The sequence below is a fragment of the Dendrobates tinctorius genome, unplaced genomic scaffold (genome assembly GCF_039654945.1).
Source record: "Dendrobates tinctorius isolate UK_male_01 unplaced genomic scaffold, ASM3965494v1 ptg000064l, whole genome shotgun sequence".
NCBI lineage: Eukaryota > Metazoa > Chordata > Amphibia > Anura > Dendrobatidae > Dendrobates > Dendrobates tinctorius.
The window spans coordinates 5,799,927-5,818,744 of record NW_027361732.1 but is presented as its reverse complement, the minus strand read 5'-3'; the positions used below and the strand labels follow the sequence as shown (position 1 = coordinate 5,818,744).

General features: G+C 45.9%; 1 protein-coding gene and 1 long non-coding RNA gene across 4 annotated transcripts in view; one reads left to right on the top strand and one right to left on the bottom strand.

Moving 5' to 3' along the window:
• The window catches only part of RUBCNL (rubicon like autophagy enhancer), a 63,413-nt gene extending 50,837 nt beyond the window's left edge, over window positions 1–12,576 (bottom strand). The window contains exon 1 of one of the 2 annotated variants that reach the window (XM_073580259.1): window positions 12,433–12,576. Coding sequence is in view for 1 of the 2 variants with exons in the window: in XM_073580258.1 (XP_073436359.1) it covers window positions 12,279–12,315 (37 nt within the window). In the remaining variant the exon portion in view is untranslated. Of the gene's footprint in view, window positions 1–12,278; window positions 12,331–12,432 lie in introns of those variants that run through there. The other variant, XM_073580258.1, reaches the window with a different exon arrangement.
• Window positions 12,577–12,729: 153 nt separating this feature from the next.
• On the top strand, window positions 12,730–15,800 carry LOC141094448 (uncharacterized). Of its 2 annotated transcripts, none has more exons than XR_012233079.1 (4): window positions 12,730–12,814; window positions 15,236–15,403; window positions 15,510–15,578; window positions 15,661–15,800. It is a non-coding gene; the product is annotated as an uncharacterized lncRNA (long non-coding RNA). The 2 variants fall into 2 exon arrangements; XR_012233078.1 differs by having other exon boundaries at window positions 12,730–12,888.
• Window positions 15,801–18,818: the final 3,018 nt, after the last annotated feature.

The window sequence follows — 18,818 nt, the reverse complement described above, 5'->3', positions numbered from 1 at the left end:
CCTTTTTTTTTTTTTTTTTTACCCAAGGAAACCTTCTTGGAATGGCTATGAGCATGGGGAAGTCTTTCCCACACATGAACCTGGTGGCAGTCTCTGCTTATTCTACCATCTTTATGTGTTTTGGATAGCCACAATCCTTTATGGCAGTGGTAATATTTTTTGTTCCCTATTATACCATAATTTGTTATACTGCAATATTATCGCTTACCGTATCTCTTTCTACCTGAATATCATGAATGCAGGTACTAGAAAACCGATAATGTAACTGGGGTGGTTCTTCTCCAAATCCTTAGGGTGTGTGCACACGCTGCGGATTGTGATGCGGAATTTTCCGCGCGGATTTGTGTAAATCCGCAGGTCAAAAGGCCTGCGGTTTATCTGCAGATTTTCTGCGGTTTGACACCTGTCATGGAGCAGGTGCCAAACCGCAGCAGAATCTGCACAAAGAATTGACATGCTGCGGGTTTGAAACCGCAGCAAAACCGCACGGAAAATTCTGCACTATGTGCACTGCGGATTTCATTTTCCATTGATTGTAATGGTACTGTACACCACAGCAGAAACTGCTGTGGATCCGCAGGACCAAAACCACCACGGATCCACAGCAGAATCCGCAGCGTGTGCACACACCCTTAGGCTGGGACCAAGATCTTGTCCGTGCTAAAAGACTCAAGCCAGTAAGTTTTGTTCTTTAGTGGCTTTAAAATTTATGCCAAATTGTCTAAGATTTGAGACATTTTATAAGTTGTCTAATTGTTTTAGGTCTTATCCAGATCACGTTTTAGACAGGTTTGGGAAATGTGAATTTTACCTAAAGTAGCTTTTTTTGTTTGCACATCTCACACTACCCTTGCCCAGAATAAAGGCCCCGTCTCACATAGAGAGATCGCTAATGCGTCACCGATTGTGACACAACAGCGATCTCGCTACATGTGACACGCAGCAGCGACCGCCCCCCCCTGCTGGATATCGCTGATCGTGCAGGAATGTCCTGGGCCATTTTTTCATCGTCAGCGTCCCGCTGGCCAGCGCGGATTGCTGTGTTTGATCGCTGGATCGTTGCTGCGTCACTGATGAGATCTGCCTGTTTGACAGCTCACTAGCGATCATTTAGCGACACACCAGCGATCCCTACCAGGTCGTGTCATTGTCCGGATCGCTGGTGCGTCGCTAAGTGAAATGGGACCCTTAGGCTATGGTCACACATTGTGTTTTTCTTGTGCTGCGTTTACCCCCCCTTCAACAGGCAAAACCTGCTTTCTTGGCAGTAAAGACGCAGCTTCAAAAAAACGACAACAGGTTTTGCAGCATTTTTTTTGCCTCTTGTGCATGCAGTTAAAATTAAGTGCCCCAAAAAGAAAGATGATGCAATTTCCTTAAGGTTTTATCACCAAAAACACAGAACTTAATCTGCGTTTTTTGCACTTACTCATTGCTTTCTATGGGTAAAAAAGGCTGCAAAACGCTGAAAGGGACATGCTGCAATATGGGAAAAATGCAGCAGATTTCCCAAATCAGCCAGGAAAGAAAAAAAAAAAAAAAAAAAAAAAAAAATGTGTGTGCAGGAGATTTCTGAAATAACATAGCTTTTGATGCTATTGTAAAACGCACAAAAAAAAACAAGATCACCTAGGAGACCAAAAGCTTCAAAAGACAAATGCATCCAAAACGAACAGAAGCTAAGTCTAAAATTGTAAATTTTTATTGCAAAAATTGTTCATAAAAACATGAAACATATAAAATGGAGGACACGACAAATAGGTCACCGCACCATAGGGTGAATAGCAGAATCAGCAATGCATGTTAAATGGATATATCTATGGAGATAGATTACAAATTAATCATATGCATAATACAAAGCGATCAAAAATGCGCCATAATTTAGGCCATAAAAATATGTATACTTGTGCCAATAATTATGTGATTTTTGGCCAAAATATCAGCTAATACCTCACTAATTGTTAAACTTTTTGCACTACATTTTTCGGGGTGCAGCCGAGCCCAGACACATTTGGTCTCGTATGAGGGGTGTTCACACTGGGATGCATTGAGAGGGTGCTGGCCAGCCCGCCTAATCGAATAGTAGGGGCGTGACTAATAGGCTGTGAACCAGACACCATGCAGTTCCCTTGTGTGAACGGTACCCTATGCGGACCCTCATTGTGCAATTGTATGCTGGGCGATCACCCCCTCCAGGAATGGGTGTGTGGAGAGTGGCTGTTCGTCTGGTATTTTGCACCGGTGTTGCTAACATCTTGCTTTATGGGCTGGCTGCACCCTGCAGTGCATTTGTTCTAGACCTGGGCAGGTAAGTGTTGCTGCCTTTTTGCTTGTTGTTATAAATGAATTTTTGAAGACCTGAGTCTTCTTCAGTGGCTTTGCTATTCAACTTGTGAACATGGCCTAAGTGTGCTTTCACATTGCATTCAGGCACCTTTTCATTGTCCTTGTCTCTCAGGGCTCCACACCCCCTATAAGGCCAGGGTCAGACTTGCGAGTGTGATGCGAGAAACTCAAGCGAGTCTCTCGCATCAATACCCGGTACTCGGGACCGGAGTGTGCGGCTGCATGTATTTCTATGTAGCCACACACTCCGGTCTGAGTGCCGGCGGCAGTGTCGGGTATTGGTGCGAGTTTCTCGCATCACACTTGCAAGTCTGACCCCAGCCTAAAGCGGAATTCGGATGTATGCACTCTGCCGTGCACCAAGTTTGGTCATGTATGCCTACTGGAGGAGGACTCTCAGACACAGTCTACTATGTCTGGGTGCCCACCTCTAGTAGGCGTACACGCCAATGATAGTCTATGTCCCCATTGACACATGCATCCCGTTCTGTGGAGGCTTGGGACATAAGCCCCAACAGGGCCACCGAACAGGTGCCTAAACGCAATGTGAAAACTTAAGGATTCTATTGAGTTTTCAGTCTGGCGCATTCTTAGACAAGTGTGTGACTTTTCAAAGTTTTGGGGACTTTTGGTGCAGAAAAATCTCAAAAAAAAAAAAAAAACTGGTTAAAGACAAAATTAAAAAGAATTTTTATTTTGCAACAATGTAAAGCAAAAATATCAGTGAACATCACAAGACAAAAGAGGAAAAGTGACTTCAATAAATTGCAAATTATGAATTGTGGCCAGTTTGTGTAAAAATGTCATTCCTATAGTCCTTTAAATGAGCGGAATGGTCAATATCTCAAAATAGGTATTGAAAAAAAAAAAAAAATTAAGATTCACACATTTGGTATGCTGAAATTTAGTGCAGATCACTTACAACTTCTCAGAAGAGTCACTCACAAGGAACCATGAACGGTCACAAGGTCCTATTTTAGGGTGCTTTTTGAAGCATTATTTCAAACCACAAAATGTATGTCAGCAAGAAGAGGACTAAAATAGAAAAACAAACTATGCAATCTTATCTGAGGAGAATAAGTGAGCGATAGTGTAAGGACACCTGCAAAAAACATCTGCCATCACTCCTCAGAACAGTTCTTACTATAAAGCTCAAGTATCCTGGGACGCCATTTCCTATAGGTAACTTTTTTATTGGGCTTCACTGTTTGAAGTTTTTTGTTTTGTTTTTTTTAAAGGGAATCTGTCACCCTTTTTAGCCCCTATTAGCTGCTGGCATAGACATCGGGGGCTTATCTACAGCATTCTGTAATGCTGTAGATAAGCCCCCCCCCCCCCCCGAGGTAAACCTGAAAGAGAAGAAAAACAAGTTATATTATACTCACCGGGGTGGGCGGTCCGATGGGTGTCGCCGTCCCTTCCGGCACCTCCCTTCTTCATGCGATGACGTCCTCTTCTCCCGTCCTGTAATGGCTCCGGCGCAGGCACACTGCCCTGCCCTGTTGAGGGTGAGTATAATATAACGTGTTTTTCTTCTCTTTCAGGTTACATCGGGGGCTTATCTACAGCATTACAGAATGCTGTAGATAAGCCCCCGATGTCTATGCCGGCAGCCAATAGGGGCTAAAAAGGGTGACAGATTCCCTTTAAAGGAATTGAGTCAGTGAGTCATGTACAGAGATGTTAGGCCACGTGCACACGATGCAGATTTCCAGCGGATCCGCAGCGGATTTTACCGCGCAGAAACGCTGCATATCCGCAGTGTGATGTACAATAGCATGTTAATCAATAGGGAAAAAAAAAAAAAAAAAAAAAAAACAAACTGCTGTGCAGACGCTGTGGATTTTTCTGCGCGGTTTTCTTGTGGTTCAAAATATGCAGCATGTCACTTCTTTTGTGCGCTTTACCACCTGCTCCATTCTCCAAATCTGCAGGGGGAAATCCGCAGGGGAAAACCGCAAGAAAACAGGAAGAAATCCACAGGAAAAATGCAGGTAATTTGACCTGTGGATTTCTTCAATTCTGCGCGGAAAAATCCGCAGGGCAAAAAAGTACGTCTGCACTTAGCCTTAATGTAGAGGAATCTTCTTGCCCTTTATTTAATAATGATCTTTATTTTTATATAGCGCTAACATATTCTGCAACGCTTTACAGTATGCACACATTAGCATCTCTGTCCCCTTTATTTAGAATAGTCATCCTAAACTACTAGGTCACACAACTTTATCACCCCATATCTGTGGCTTACATTTAGACTCTAGCATCCCTGGCCCCTGATGATATCCAATCTTAGCGGTAATGTGGCCTTATCATATCTTATCCCAGCAGACCCCAGTAATCAGAGACTGAGTGGTCGTTAAAAAGGAAAAAAATATATATAATATAGAAAAAAAATGTATTCGCATTTCATCACTACTATCCTGAAGAGCCAGAACAGTGGGAAGAATAAAATCCATGCTATCAATACATATGCCCTGCCAGTTATCAGATACCCTGCTGGCATTTTGTGCTGGAAGCTGCAAATGGGAAGACACGAAAGCTCCTCATAATGCATGGAGGTCTCCACCCTTAGGCCAGGTTCATACTGCGTTAAAGCAGTACATTCAGCGCATAGCATTGACGGGCTGCGTTAACGCTATAGCATAACGCGATCAGGTTATGCTATACTGCTAGGGCTGATGCTTCATCTGCGCTGGCAGTGACGGATCCTCGGATGCTGCAGCCCGCGTCCGAGGGTCCGGCACATCGCTAGAGATGCGCGCCTAATGGAAGTGAATGGCAGCTTTAACGGATTGCGTTACACCGCATTATGCCGTGGTGTAACGCAATCCGTTAAACGGACGGCCTAAATGCAATCTGACCCCAGCCTTTGTCTAGCGCCCAAAGATTGTATACCAACAGAAAGGAGAGTGGTCGAGGCTTGATAAGCATCCAAGCCACCATCACGGATGAAACAAGGAGTATCCCGGAATACATCAGAAACATGGCACCAAAAGATGAGATGCTGAGAGAAAGCCTAAGGCAGCAACAACAACAGATCTGGAAGGAAGAACATGAAGCGCCATGGCAAGACAAGCTGCTGCATGGGATGTGCCATCGACAGATAATGGAGTGGCTGACATGGAGAAATCCTACCAATAAAATTAATGACATGGCCACTACAATGGACTCAGAGGGCTCATGCACACAGGACCTGTATACGGAGCCATATAGGATATATTGAACTCTATGGAGAACAATTATGAAACTGTCTGTTGTCCACAGCAACCAATTACAATGTAGATTTTATTTTTCAAAAGCATAACTTGACATGAAAGCGGTGCTCTGATTGGTTGCTATGGGCAATATGGACAGTCTTTCCTCATCTCCCTCCAGGCGTACAGAGCTGTTCTTTGCACTAAGGGAGAATCCCTTTCTAAACACTTTGGGCCCGGTTCATTAAAGCCACCATACACATTAGAATACTGTCGGCTAAACCTGCCAAGATCAACGCTAATACAGCACCAGCTGATTGTGAGGGGTACATTTCTCTATCTGATCGCTTTGTTCTGCAGGAGATGAGCCCCAAACAAACATGGCTGGTGACGGATTACTCAGACCAGAGGAGTGCTCAGCAGAACATGCGCGCCTGTATAGGAAAGAAATGGCAGAGATGGCGGCCTGACAAACGATCGTCTGAACCAGCGCTCGGCTGACAGCCATCTAATGTGTATGGGGGGGGTTAAGACTATCATTGCGTCCACTAGTCTTAATAAGCAGACTACTGAAGTTATGTGTGACTAACTCATGAAGATTTATGGCATAATTTACAATATTAAAGTGGTGTAAGCTTTGATGAATTTGCCGGGCAGACCAGGGCTGTGGAGTCGGAGTCAGAGTCGGAGTTAGTTTTGGTTGGAGTCGGAGTCGGTAGAAATGTACCGACTCCAGCTTTAAAAAAAAATGTATTAATATTTCATAATTGAACTTTCATATGAATTTTATAAATGTTACTCAAATATATATGTTCTATCAAACTATGAACAACAGTGATAAGCAGTTCTGCTGGAGATAGAGACATTTCTTACTTCTTGTGTGTCACTGTTCTCCACTGCCCTTATCTAATCTTATACTTGGTTAACCTCATGCTGCCCCAACCACCCTACTTGCAATGTATGAAACTGAAAGTGAAAATGTGTTGCAAATTCTTAGTAGTAAAGCTCCTCCTCTAAACTAAATCATACTAGGTGTGCGTCTTCCAAGCATCTCACAGCTGCCTGCTACTCAGAAGAGGAAGACTGTAACAAGTATTATCCTTTCAACAAATTTTGCATCAGTTAACTGTGAGTACATGAGGAATAATAACAGTATTACTGACCACTATATCAGTTGTACGACCTGGCAATAATTTTGTACAATTGTTTTTAGGAAAAACAATTGTCATTTGGATTGTGAATGCAGAATTAAAAACCTGAGAATGTCAAAGAAGCATCACATTAAATCAGCTGTATTTGAACATTTCACCATCACTCAAGATAGAAAACATTATGTCTGTCAGTGTATGACAAATGATCCAGACGAAAACAAATGCTGTGAAGCCAAGATGAGTGCATATTCAGGCAAAGATAAAAATGCTCCTACCAGAGCTTCTAATCTAAAGAGACATTTACAGCGCTTTCATCCAGAAGTACTGAAAGCAGTGGATGAGAAAGACTGCATCCAAAACAATGGACCAGTGACCAGCTCTTCCAGCCAAACAAAGGAGCAGAGAACTTTGCAGCCATCAGTTGCAAGATATTTTGTCAGTGACAAAGTTACTGTGACAATGACAGTAGATACATTTAAAAAACAGATCATAGAGCTTGTTGTAAAGGATAGTGTGCCTATTTCATTATTTTCACGACCAGCTTTTATGTGTCTGAATGGGGAAATGGCCCGCAAGCTTGGTGTTTCTCTGGAGAGAGAGAGTATTAGAAAATTAGTAATCGAAGAAACTTTTAAACAAAAGGAAGAACTTAAAAAAACTCTCAAGGGACGCTTTCTGTTTCTTAAAATGGATGCCTGCACACGTCACAGAGTCAACTATTTTGCCATCAATGTCCGATTTGTTTGTGACAAAAATGAAATAGTTACCAAGACATTGGCAGTAAAAGACACCAAAGCTCATCACACCAGTGAGTTTCTCCAGGTCTTGGTGGAAAAGGTTCTGCAAGACTATGAACTTAAAAAAGAGCAAGTTCTTTCTGTCGTAACTGACAATGCTTCAAATATGATAAGTACTATTAAGCTAATGAATGAGAGTAATGATGGTGACCAGCAGCTAGAAGAACATTCTGGGTCCACAGACACAGAAATGTTTGAAATAGAGGAACACAGTATTGTAACTGAGGAGCAAACTGAAGTTGCTTCAGATGAATAGCAACATGATAGTTTAGATGATCTTGTTGAAACTGTGTCAATATGTTCTTTCATTCATCACATGCGTTGTGTTGTGCATATGCTACAGCTGGCTATAAGAGACAGTCTGCAAGAAGGACATGCTGCTGCACTGATTGGCAAGGTGAGAAAATTGGCTACTGTTGCCAGAACCCCTAAAGTTGACTCAATTTTGAAGAGATGTGCTGGAAAAGGGGCAATTATTGATCAAGCCACACGATGGGGCAGTACTTACTTAATGATTCAGCGCTTGGTTGAACTGAAAACCTTTCTTGTAGACATGGCTAACCCTCAACCGACGCTAAATGAAAGTCAGTGGAATCAGGTGACAGAGCTGGAAAAATTGCTAGAGCACCCATTTACAGTGACTAAAAAATTACAAGCAGAGGACTTAACTCCAGGTATTTTCTTAAAGGAGTGGAAGAACCTGATGTTTCGCCTGTCCCAAAGAGGAGGGTTAATTGCAAGTGGCATTGCTACATCAATGAAACGGAGAGAGGAGCTACTATTACAAAATAACATTCTTTTGGCAGCTGTTTATGCAGACCCAATGCACCGGATTCTTCTAGATGATCAACAGCTAAGTAAAGGAAAAGAAGCTCTGTTTGAAATAGCAGTAAGGATGAAAGGGTTGCAGAACAGTCAGGAGGAACAAGAAGAATTTGGTCGTCCTGCCACATCTTCACCCTCATCATCAACTGATGAAGAATTTAATTTCAAAAATATTTGGATCACAAGGACCGTGCAAAGCGTTCCCGCATAGAAGAGGAGTCATCCCCATCAAGGAACACAGCCAGTACATTTCAGCAGAATTTTTCATGTGCACTAAAAGAAATTGAGAAATTTGATCGTTCATCAAAAATAACAGTGCAACAAGCGATTCCTCTGTATCCTGACATTGTCAGAGATGTTGCCCAAGTGGTTACTGCTTTGCCACCAACACAAGTTAGTGTAGAGAGGTTGTTCTCTGCTCTCAAAATAATTAGATCAGATTTGAGGGCATCCATGAAGGAGGATCTGACAGAGGCAATACTTTTTCTGAGGACAAATTTATAGATTTCTTCTTATTAACTGCATAAAAGTGTTTATTGCATATTTACTTACAGTTTAGAAAAGTTATTTGCTATATTCTAATTGTATTCTAATAAATTTAGTTTTTGCTCTAAGTGGTCTGATTACTTATATGATGGTGAGAAACTGAATAAGCACGATGTTTAATATTTTACAACAGTAAATTTGTTGTTATGAATTGGCCATTTATGAAGGAGCCGGAGCCTGATAAAATCCAGGAGTCGTAGTCGGAGTCGCAACTGTGGCTTACCGACTCCACAGCCCTGGGGCAGACTTCGCCATGCCCCATATCTCAGCTCAACCAAATTTTGCCAAGCTAGCCGAGACTAATGCAAAGTCACAAAATATTTGAGTTGCATAAGAATATTGCAACTTTTCAAGGCGTTTTCTGCTAGAATTCTGGTGAAAATATCTTGATGCATAGGGACCATTGTCCAGAATCTGATATACAGTGGGTTCGGAAAGTATTCAGACCCCTTTAAATTTTTCACTCTTTGCTTCATTGCAGCCATTTCATAAATTCAAAAAATTCATTTTTCTCATTAATGTACACTCTGCACCCCATCTTGACTGGAGGGGGGGGGGGGGGGAGAGTAGACATTTTTGTAAATTAAAATAGAAAAACTGAAATATCACCTGGTCATAAGTATTCAGACCCTTTGCTCAGACACTCATATATGAGTCACATGCTGTCCATTTCCTTGTGATCCTCCTTGAGATTGTTCTACTCCTTCATTGGAGTCCAGCTGTGTTTAGTTAAACTGATAGGACTTGATTTGTAAAGGCACACACCTGTCTATATAAGACCACACAGCTCACAGTGCATATCAGTCCAAATGAGAATCATGAGGTCAAAGGAACTAGCTAACGAGCTCAGAGACAGAATTGTGGCAAAGCGCAGATCTGGCCAAGGTTACAAACCAACGTGAATAAAATAATACTCCTATTAAGAGTCCACGTAACACCGCCACATGCTTCACAAATTTTACAAAAATACCCGTCCCAAACAATACGATGTACCTTTAGGTTTCTACAGGGGTTCCTGGATATACAAAGAATACAGACATCATGTACATACATGGCCTGCAACTGTCTTCCCAGTAATCTACACACTAAATGGAGGTCCCAGAAATCCGTGATTATATAAGGTATAATGGGCAAGAAAAATCCATGGACAGAACCTATATGGGAGCACAAAACTTCTAAATGTAATCACTATCCAAAAAAAAAAAAAAATCCCTCAAAGAAAGGAACCTTCTCTGAACTGGTTTCCACTTAAAAAAAATAAATAAAAAATATTAAATAAAAAAATTATATACATATAATCTTTTATTTAGCCCAATATTAATGGGTCAGTAAGCGGCAATGACAAGAATCGGACTAGAATATGTAATCGTTAAATAAGGTCAAATTAAGGCAAAAACCTGTAAAGACTTGATAGAAAACGGACAATGGCAGAAAACTCTCTAGATTTAATATGTAGGAAATATTTAAAAGGGGAAAAAAGTCTATTTTACATCTAGTTTTACTGATAAAAAGTGATCGGTAAAATGAGGGCTGCAAGGGCTAACAGTGGCAGCCTGCTATAGTACATTACCATTTGAATGCCTCCCTCCCAGGGGACAGATGAAGAATGCAAACTCTTCCTACACCAGCAACACATGGGCCTGCAGCTGCCCCCAGGACCTGCCAGCCCCCCAGACCAGAGCGGGGGAGGGGGCCCAAACTGGACAAGATCACCACTGTTCACTCACTTCATTACCAGAAAGTTTTCAAGAAGAGAGTCATGATAAGTCATTGATCAGAGGGATCCAGCTGCAGAACCACCCCCCCCCCCCCGGCGCATTCACTGGTACCGAATCCATTACATTGGCAAGCACAAAAGGCAGATTGACGCCCTATGCAACCCTATATATGTCTGGTTAGGCTAAGTGTGCAGGTAGTTGAGAGGAGTGGTATATGGTGTACGGGGTAACAAAGCGAAAGAAGACTAAAATCAAGGTGAGATTTATTCTTGCAGGTGAAGATCCGCCGGGTACCAATGCCAGCAGATGGCTGCAGGACACAGACCCCAAATTGTACATGGCTGTAATCTGCCTAATAAAGAGGATGGAGTAAAGCCCAGGAATAGGGACTAGTCCCAAATATCTGTTATACTCACTTATGTAGCATCATTAATTCCACAGCACTGTATAGACATCACCACTGTCCCCATTGGGGCTCACAATATACATTCATTATGATACGTCTGGATCGTGAGAGGAAAGCCACTCAGGCACCGGAGGAAAGTACAAAAAAAGAATGAAGAAAAATGAATAAATACAAAGAAAGGATGAACATAACTTACAGGGCCAAAAATATGGCGCCATATAATAGATTTCTTGTGCATCTTGGACATGGAATATACAGTATCTAGATAATTGGGGAAATGAAACACATTCCATATAATCAGGTGTACATTATATTACCTGTTCTTGATGCAGATGTTGTCCTTGGTGGGATTTGCACCGAGGACTCCAGAGCCACCATGCTGCCCAAAATCTGAACCCCAGAGAGGTATCCACCAAGCACCAGTAGAGGGGGGCCCCCAAAGAGGCATCGGCCGAGCATGGGGGGGGGGGGCCCCCAAAGAGGCATCGGCCGAGCATGGGGGGGGGGGGCCCCCAAAGAGGCATCGGCCGAGCATGGGGGTGGGGGCCCCCAAAGAGGCATCGGCCGAGCATGGGGGGGGGGGGCCCCCAAAGAGGCATCGGCCGAGCATGGGGGGGGGGGCCCCCAAAGAGGCATCGGCCGAGCATGGGGGGGGGGGGCCCCCAAAGAGGCATCGGCCGAGCATGGGGGGGGGGGCCCCCAAAGAGGCATCGGCCGAGCATGGGGGGGGGGGCCCCCAAAGAGGCATCGGCCGAGCATGGGGGGGGGGGCCCCCAAAGAGGCATCGGCCGAGCATGGGGGGGGGGGGCCCCCAAAGAGGCATCGGCCGAGCATGGGGGGGGGGGGCCCCCAAAGAGGCATCGGCCGAGCATGGGGGGGGGGGGCCCCCAAAGAGGCATCGGCCGAGCATGGGGGGGGGGGGCCCCCAAAGAGGCATCGGCCGAGCATGGGGGGGGGGGGCCCCCAAAGAGGCATCGGCCGAGCATGGGGGGGGCCCCCAAAGAGGCATCTGCCGAGCATGGGGGGGGGGCCCCCCAAAGAGGCATCGGCCGAGCATGGGGGGGGGGCCCCCAAAGAGGCATCGGCCGAGCAGTGCAGCTATTGTGCACTGTGTTAGCCGCTTCTTGGAGCGGATGGCCCATCCTGCTTTACATCAGTGGGGGATGACTTTTGGCCGTAATTGGCCATCATGAAATCAGAAGTGGACCCCCACCACCTATTCCCAATGCTGGGGTCTTCTGAAGCAGACTCAGCCCCTGTCTGCCCCCTTAGGTTTCCCCCTCACTAATAGTTACCAGTTCTAGAAAGTTTTCCACCACTTGTTGCAGCCATTGCACTGGGCTAACCATCAGCCCCGCGACCTCACACCTGGGGTCTCACATCAGCGCACACGACCCCGCTCTCCCGCAGTCACAGCCGCTGAGGAGGGCCCGCCGCTCCGCCTCTTACCTCAGGTAATGTCGGGCACGTCGCTCCGGTCAGATACGAGCTCCCCGGACACAGCTGATAACGGCTCCGGCTCTCTACATAACGGGACCGGCGGCTGCTCAGTGCGGTCCGCGCAGTGTAACCCCGCAGTGCCCGGCGGCTGTGATGTATACACTGCGCTAACTCCGCCCTCCCTGCTGCACACTGTGCCGGCGGCTCCGCCCCCCGCAGCCTCTGGCCCCGCCCCCACCCGCGTCTTCCGCCCGGCAACAAGTACTTGTTCTCCTGGGTCACCGAGTGCACGGGCTGTGTGCGGCCGTTATCTGCCCCGAGGCTATCGCTGATCCTACCGCTGGCCTTGAGAACTCGCAGAAAACTCCGATAAGATTACTGCAGACCAGAAGTAAAAGCTACAAAGGGGCAAAGACCAATTTACCCCAAACCATCGGCAGTGCCTGAGCTTCCTGCGCCTTATCGGTGATCGCTAGGGGTTGTGTCCGCAGGATAGGTGGTGCCTTCCTGATCTCTGGGGTCCTGTGGACAGATCCCTTGTTTTCACCCTCTCCCTCTTGTATTTTATGACCTGATATACTTTGCTGCTTTAGTTTCACCCACTGTAAGTGGGTCGCCCTCCCAGGGCTGTGGGGTACTCAGTACCGGGCTGGTGTCAGTGGGATGTGTCACGGCAGCTGTGACCCGGTCCGTGGCCCTGGGCGCCCAAATCAATGGTGGTTTGTAGTTAATAAAGTGGACTGGTTCGTGACGCCACCTGTGGTGTTTGGCAAGCAAGATGTTAAGCCAACGCTGCATGCAGATCCTCTGCGGCTGATGGTGTGTTGCAGCATAGATGGTGTAGCTCCCCACAGGTAAAGCTGTAACCCCAGGGCAGTGTATAGGCGCAGGCGGTGTGAGGAATGTTGGTACCCAGATGTAGCGGTGCTGACGGTGTTAGCGCACAAATGAATGGAAGACTCCAGGGCCAAAGCTTTACTCACAGTTCGTGGTACACACTGGTGCCCGCCTCCGTGCCATGTCCTCCGGGGCAGAGACTCAATCAACCTCCTGGGCAAGTCAGGATTCTCCTCTCCAACACTCCGCCAACATGTACCTCTCCTGAACGACTCCTCTATTGCGCCTTAAGGTGTGAAGAGCTCCAGTACCGTGGTACTCTGGAGTTCCTCCTGTCAGATATTCCTAACAACTACTCGTATGGCAGACAGCTGTAGCCTCTCTCGGGGACTCCCTTCTCCGGAGTCCTGGCTCTCTATTCAGTTGCTGTTGTGTCCCAAGTCTGAGATGGGAGTAGTGCATTTACAGCCACCTACTCCACCGGTGTCTGCTACAGAACCATAAGTGTCCATACAACCTCGGGGACCGGGCCCTGGCCTTGCTCTGAGAACCTATAGGCAGGGTTCCTCTTCCAACCCACAACTCCTCTCTGTTTTCCTACTCCTTCGTTCCGCGCTGTTCCTTCTCTCTCTTATGGAAGCTAAGGTTGCAGTTCTACGTCTTTCTTCTTCTGTTCCTTTCCCGTGCCAGCTGGCTCAGATCACTGAGGCAGCTGCAGCACTCCTTCTTTCCCTCTTCTAGGGATCTCCTTTCCTCTCGGCCCGTCCTCAGACTCTCCTGACTGACTGTCCTCCCGCCTGACCTCCCGTCAGACTGACCTGTAATTCTAAACCTTTCCAACCTTTTATATATCTCAACTCCACCCACCTCCCAGCACATCTCGTGTTACGAAGCAAGGACCCACGAAAGGTGCTCTGCTACCCTCTAAGCATGAAGCCACAACGTGGTCAATGCTGAACTATCCTTTGTGTGGGATGCAGGTGTTGGAGTGTGGAAAGGAGTTCCCAACTTACCTAGGTGGTGGGGCACTACACCTTAGGAGAAGGTGCAGTACCTCTGTGGCGACTGAGCCACAGGGGCGCCACATAAGGGTCCCATTACACATAGCGACGCTCCAGCGATCCCAACAACAATACGACCTGTAGGGATCGCTGGTACGTCGCTACATGGTCGCTAATAAGCTGTCAAACAGAACGATGCAGCAACAATCCGGCGATTCGTATAATCACCTTGGCGGTCGTTGGGACCTTGTCACACAGCAGCTATTCTGATGACTCAGACCTCGATTGGCGTGCTTCAGCGTTGCCTTTTCCACGCCCCTCTGCTCCGATTGGCGGCCACTACTGCGCTATCACTAGGCGGTTTGCTTCAGCGTCCCTGTCTGTGTCGAATTGAGGGGTGCTTCCCAACGGCGTCGAACGTACGTCGTGACATCACGACACTCTGGTGGGCGTCGTTGATGTGGCGTGGTGCCCATAGATGTAAATATGGCGGCCAGGAGGCGTTCTGTACCATGGGGGGATGCTGAAGTGAGATATCTAGTGAGGGAGGTGGATGCACGTGATTATGCATGTGATGCATCCCATGCACCACAAACGGGCAGTGCTAAGGAGGATCCAGGGAGGCCTAGCCCGCAGATTTGGTGTGGAGCACTCCACGACCCAGATCCGGAAAAAACTGGTGGACCTGCGCTACCGGTCTAGTGAGCACATTGCCAGCATCCGGGCTCAAAGGCATTGTGGTGAGTGTTGTTGAGCGGATCTGGAGAGGTTCTGTTTTGTTGCTTATCACCGCCCCAGGGTGCCTGTCCCGCCTCCTGCTCTGACATCCTCTACTCTCCCCACCATGCTCCATAGCATAACACATAACAGTAGCGAACGCTTAATTTAAAGTAGCCAAGCCCCGCCCCAAAAGCCCTAATCAACAAAGTTAGTTGGAGTATTCCGCTCAATAGAATTTTTTTCCCTATCCCTAGGACCACCATCTCCAGCAGCACCACCATCTCCAGCTGCTACCCCTTCGTCCGCTGCAACTCATTCTCCAGCTGCTACCCCGCCTCCACATGTGGGGTCATCGACATCATCCCCCATAATGGGATTCTCTCCAGCGTCACTCCGTGACATTGGTGCAGGATCGCCTTCCGGTAACTGAAGCACATAATATAAGCTCCCTACAAGTTGGAAAGGATACTTGGATGTTAAAAGGAAGGAGGGCTGTCGTGTAATTTTAAGTTTTGTGTGTTTCCCTAGCTGGTGGTGCCACAGGATCCGGGTGGGTTGTCAGCTCCTCATCAGAGGAAACAGAGGTGCCCCAAAACCGTAAGTGTTAAATAACAAACGCACCTTTAGTTAGATGTTGCAACAGAATTAGCCTGGTTAACTTTTATCATTCCCTCAACAGAAATCCCTACCTTACAGGACCTGCTGGCATCACACAGGCGGATGATGGCAGCTGTGCACCAACATGGAGTGATGCTGGAGAGGTATGTGGCGGCCCAACAGCAGGGTGGCAGCCAATAATAGACAAATTTATGTTTTGTTATTTATTTGTTTATATCGTTCATTTTTTCTAATTATATATTTATAGTTTATATCCGCTACTGTGGCAACTTATTTCAAAACCTTAAAAAAAAAATTCAAATATACATTTAAATAAAACTTAAAAAAAATATTGAAATAAACTAATAAAAACACACCCATTAGGCTAAGTGCACACGTAGCAGAAATTTTCTGCTGAAAAACAGGACTCCCTTCCCAGAAACCGCGCGTTTTTTCTGCACGTTTTCCGCTCGTTTTTGCTGCAATTTTTGCGGGTTTTTTTCCGTGCGGTTTCTAGACACATGGAAAAAGCCAGAAACGCAGAAAAAAAACCCGCGAAATTAATGAACATGCTGCGTTTTTTACTGCAATGCGTTTTTTTCGTGGTAAAAAAACGCATCAATGTGCACAAAAAGTGCTAAATGCATAGAAATGAATGGGAAGCTTCTTTTCGCGCGGATTTTTTGGCAAATCTGTGGGAAAAACCGCGAAAAAAACGCTGTGTGTGAACACAGCCTTATATCTGGGCATCTGTAGCGGGAGTACTGCCCTGATTGCGGCCCTGACCGGACCTCCACCCAGCCCATTACCCCGTCTTAGTAGGCCAGCTAATAACTGTATGCAAAATTTAGTAAAGCAGGCCACAAGCTTGAAGCAAAATAACATTTTTATTACAGTCAAAAATATGTAAACAATAAAATAAACACAACATGTCATAAGTAATCAGTAAACAAAAGAAAACATCACTCGAACTACAATTGTTGATAATACGAGTCTGAATCGTTAAATCGTTACCTGGTTGGAGTAAAAAATTGGGAAGTCTGAGGTAACATGGGATACTGTGGGGGCCCAAGGTTCAGGTTTTGCAGAGGCTCAATCCCCCTCGGTGTGCTGTCAAGAGGCTCTTGCATATGTGTCCATGAGTACTGTGAACACGGATTTCGCTCGAACGCAGCAGACGTGTCAGTCAGTTTCCCCGCTGCCGCTTTATTTAATGCCTCACATATTACCCTTTCGGCATGCATGCTTTGGGTTTCATCCAGCGTACGAAGTCTGTCATCCACAAAGTGTGTGTAGCCGCTAATGGCGGGTTTGCTCTGCTGTGTTAAAATTTTCTTTGCCAAATCGAGGAAATCAGGTGAAGGCGAGGTGGTGGCCTTTCTTTTGCGACATGATGATGAGAGTCGCCGAGGTATAGTAGAAGGTGCAGAATCTTCACTAGCCTCCTCGGTATTGATTGCCGCACTGGCTGTTATGATTGAGTCACCAAGGAGGAAAAACAAAAGCAAGCTAAGCCACAGAAAACCAGAGAGGTTGGTAACTAAGTGGATTGCAGACCCCTGATCCTATCCACACAACTAGCAGTAGCCGTGGAGCGTGCCTACGATGATCCTAGATGCCTCATCACAGCCGGAGAACTAAATAAGCCTAAAGCAAGAAAAGGGGAAATCTAAACTGCCCCAGAGTAGACCCCAAAGCTATAGACAGACCCCAAACATGTATTGTCGGTGAGACAAGATGAAAACACAAACAGAGAGAGAAAAATAGGCTGAGCAAATGATGGGGCCCACACTAACTAGAAAGGACAGGAAAGGAAAGATACTGTCTGCAATCACGCCCAAAACCCTGCCAAAAAATGTCCAACACTTTCTGATAACAAAAACCCTGAAGTCGCTAGACTTCAATTTCCTATATCAGCACTCTGGTATATTCTGAAGACAGAGCAAAAAGAGACCAATCTGATCAGGGACAAAAAGCAAACTGGCATAAACAGAGACATAAGAATGGAAATTCAGCACAGCCCCAGCAGGGGCTGGCTGACCACAAAAACTGAGTAAACCAGACCAAATCTCATGTGAAAAAATAGCAGAGCACACTTAGCTTGAGAAGGCAGGAACAGAACTGGAAACTTTTTATAATTAATAATAATAATAATAAATTTTATTTTTATAGCGCCGACATATTCCGCAGCACTTTACATTTCAGAGGGGATTTGTACAGACAATAGACATTACAGCATAACAATAATCACATACAGTAGATTATAACAAATACCAAGAGGAAAGAGGGCCCTGCTCGCAAGCTTACAGTCTATGAGGAAAGAGGGAGACACGAAAGGTGGGTGGTAACAGTTAACATTATGACTGGTCCATACAATCAGGGTAAGTGTGTAACAGTACAGACACAGAGGACTAATGGAGGCATAAAGCATGTGGGAACATGATGCGGGGAACCTGGTTATGGTAAAACTTTTGGCTCTGCCACACAGGGATAGATTAGGTTAATGTGTTGGGGTGGTAGGCCAGTCTGAATAAATGCGTTTTCAGGACACGCTTAAAATTGTGGGGATTGGGGACTAATCGTATTGACCTGGGAAGTGCATTCCAAAGAATTGGCGCGTCACGTGTAAAGTCTTGGAGACGGGAGTGGGAGGTTCTGACTATTGAGGATGCTAATCTCAGGTCATCAGCAGAACGGAGGGCGCGGGTAGGGTGGTATACTGAAACAAGGGAGGAGATGTAGGGTGGTGCTGAGCCATGGAGGGCTTTGTGAGTGAGGGTAATAAGTTTATACTGAATTCTGGAGTGGATGGGTAGCCAGTGTAATGACTGGCACAAGGTAGAGGCATCGGTGTAACGATTGGTGAGGAATATGATCCTGGCTGCAGCATTCAAGACAGATTGGAGGGGGGAGAGTTTGGTAAGAGGGAGACCGATTAGAAGAGAGTTACAATAGTCGAGACGAGAATGAATAAGAGAAACAGTAAGAGTTTTTGCAGAGTCAAAGGTAAGAAAAGGTCGAATTCTAGAAATGTTTTTGAGGTGCAGATGACAAGAGCGAGCCAGTGATCGAATGTGGGGGGCAAAGGAAAGCTCGGAATCAAGTATGATCCCAAGACAGCGGGCATGTTGCTGGGGAGTAATAGTGGAACCACACACAGAAATGGCAATGTCGGGTATAGGTACATTAGTAGAGGGAGGAAACACCAGGAGTTCAGTCTTTGACAGGTTCAGTTTCAGA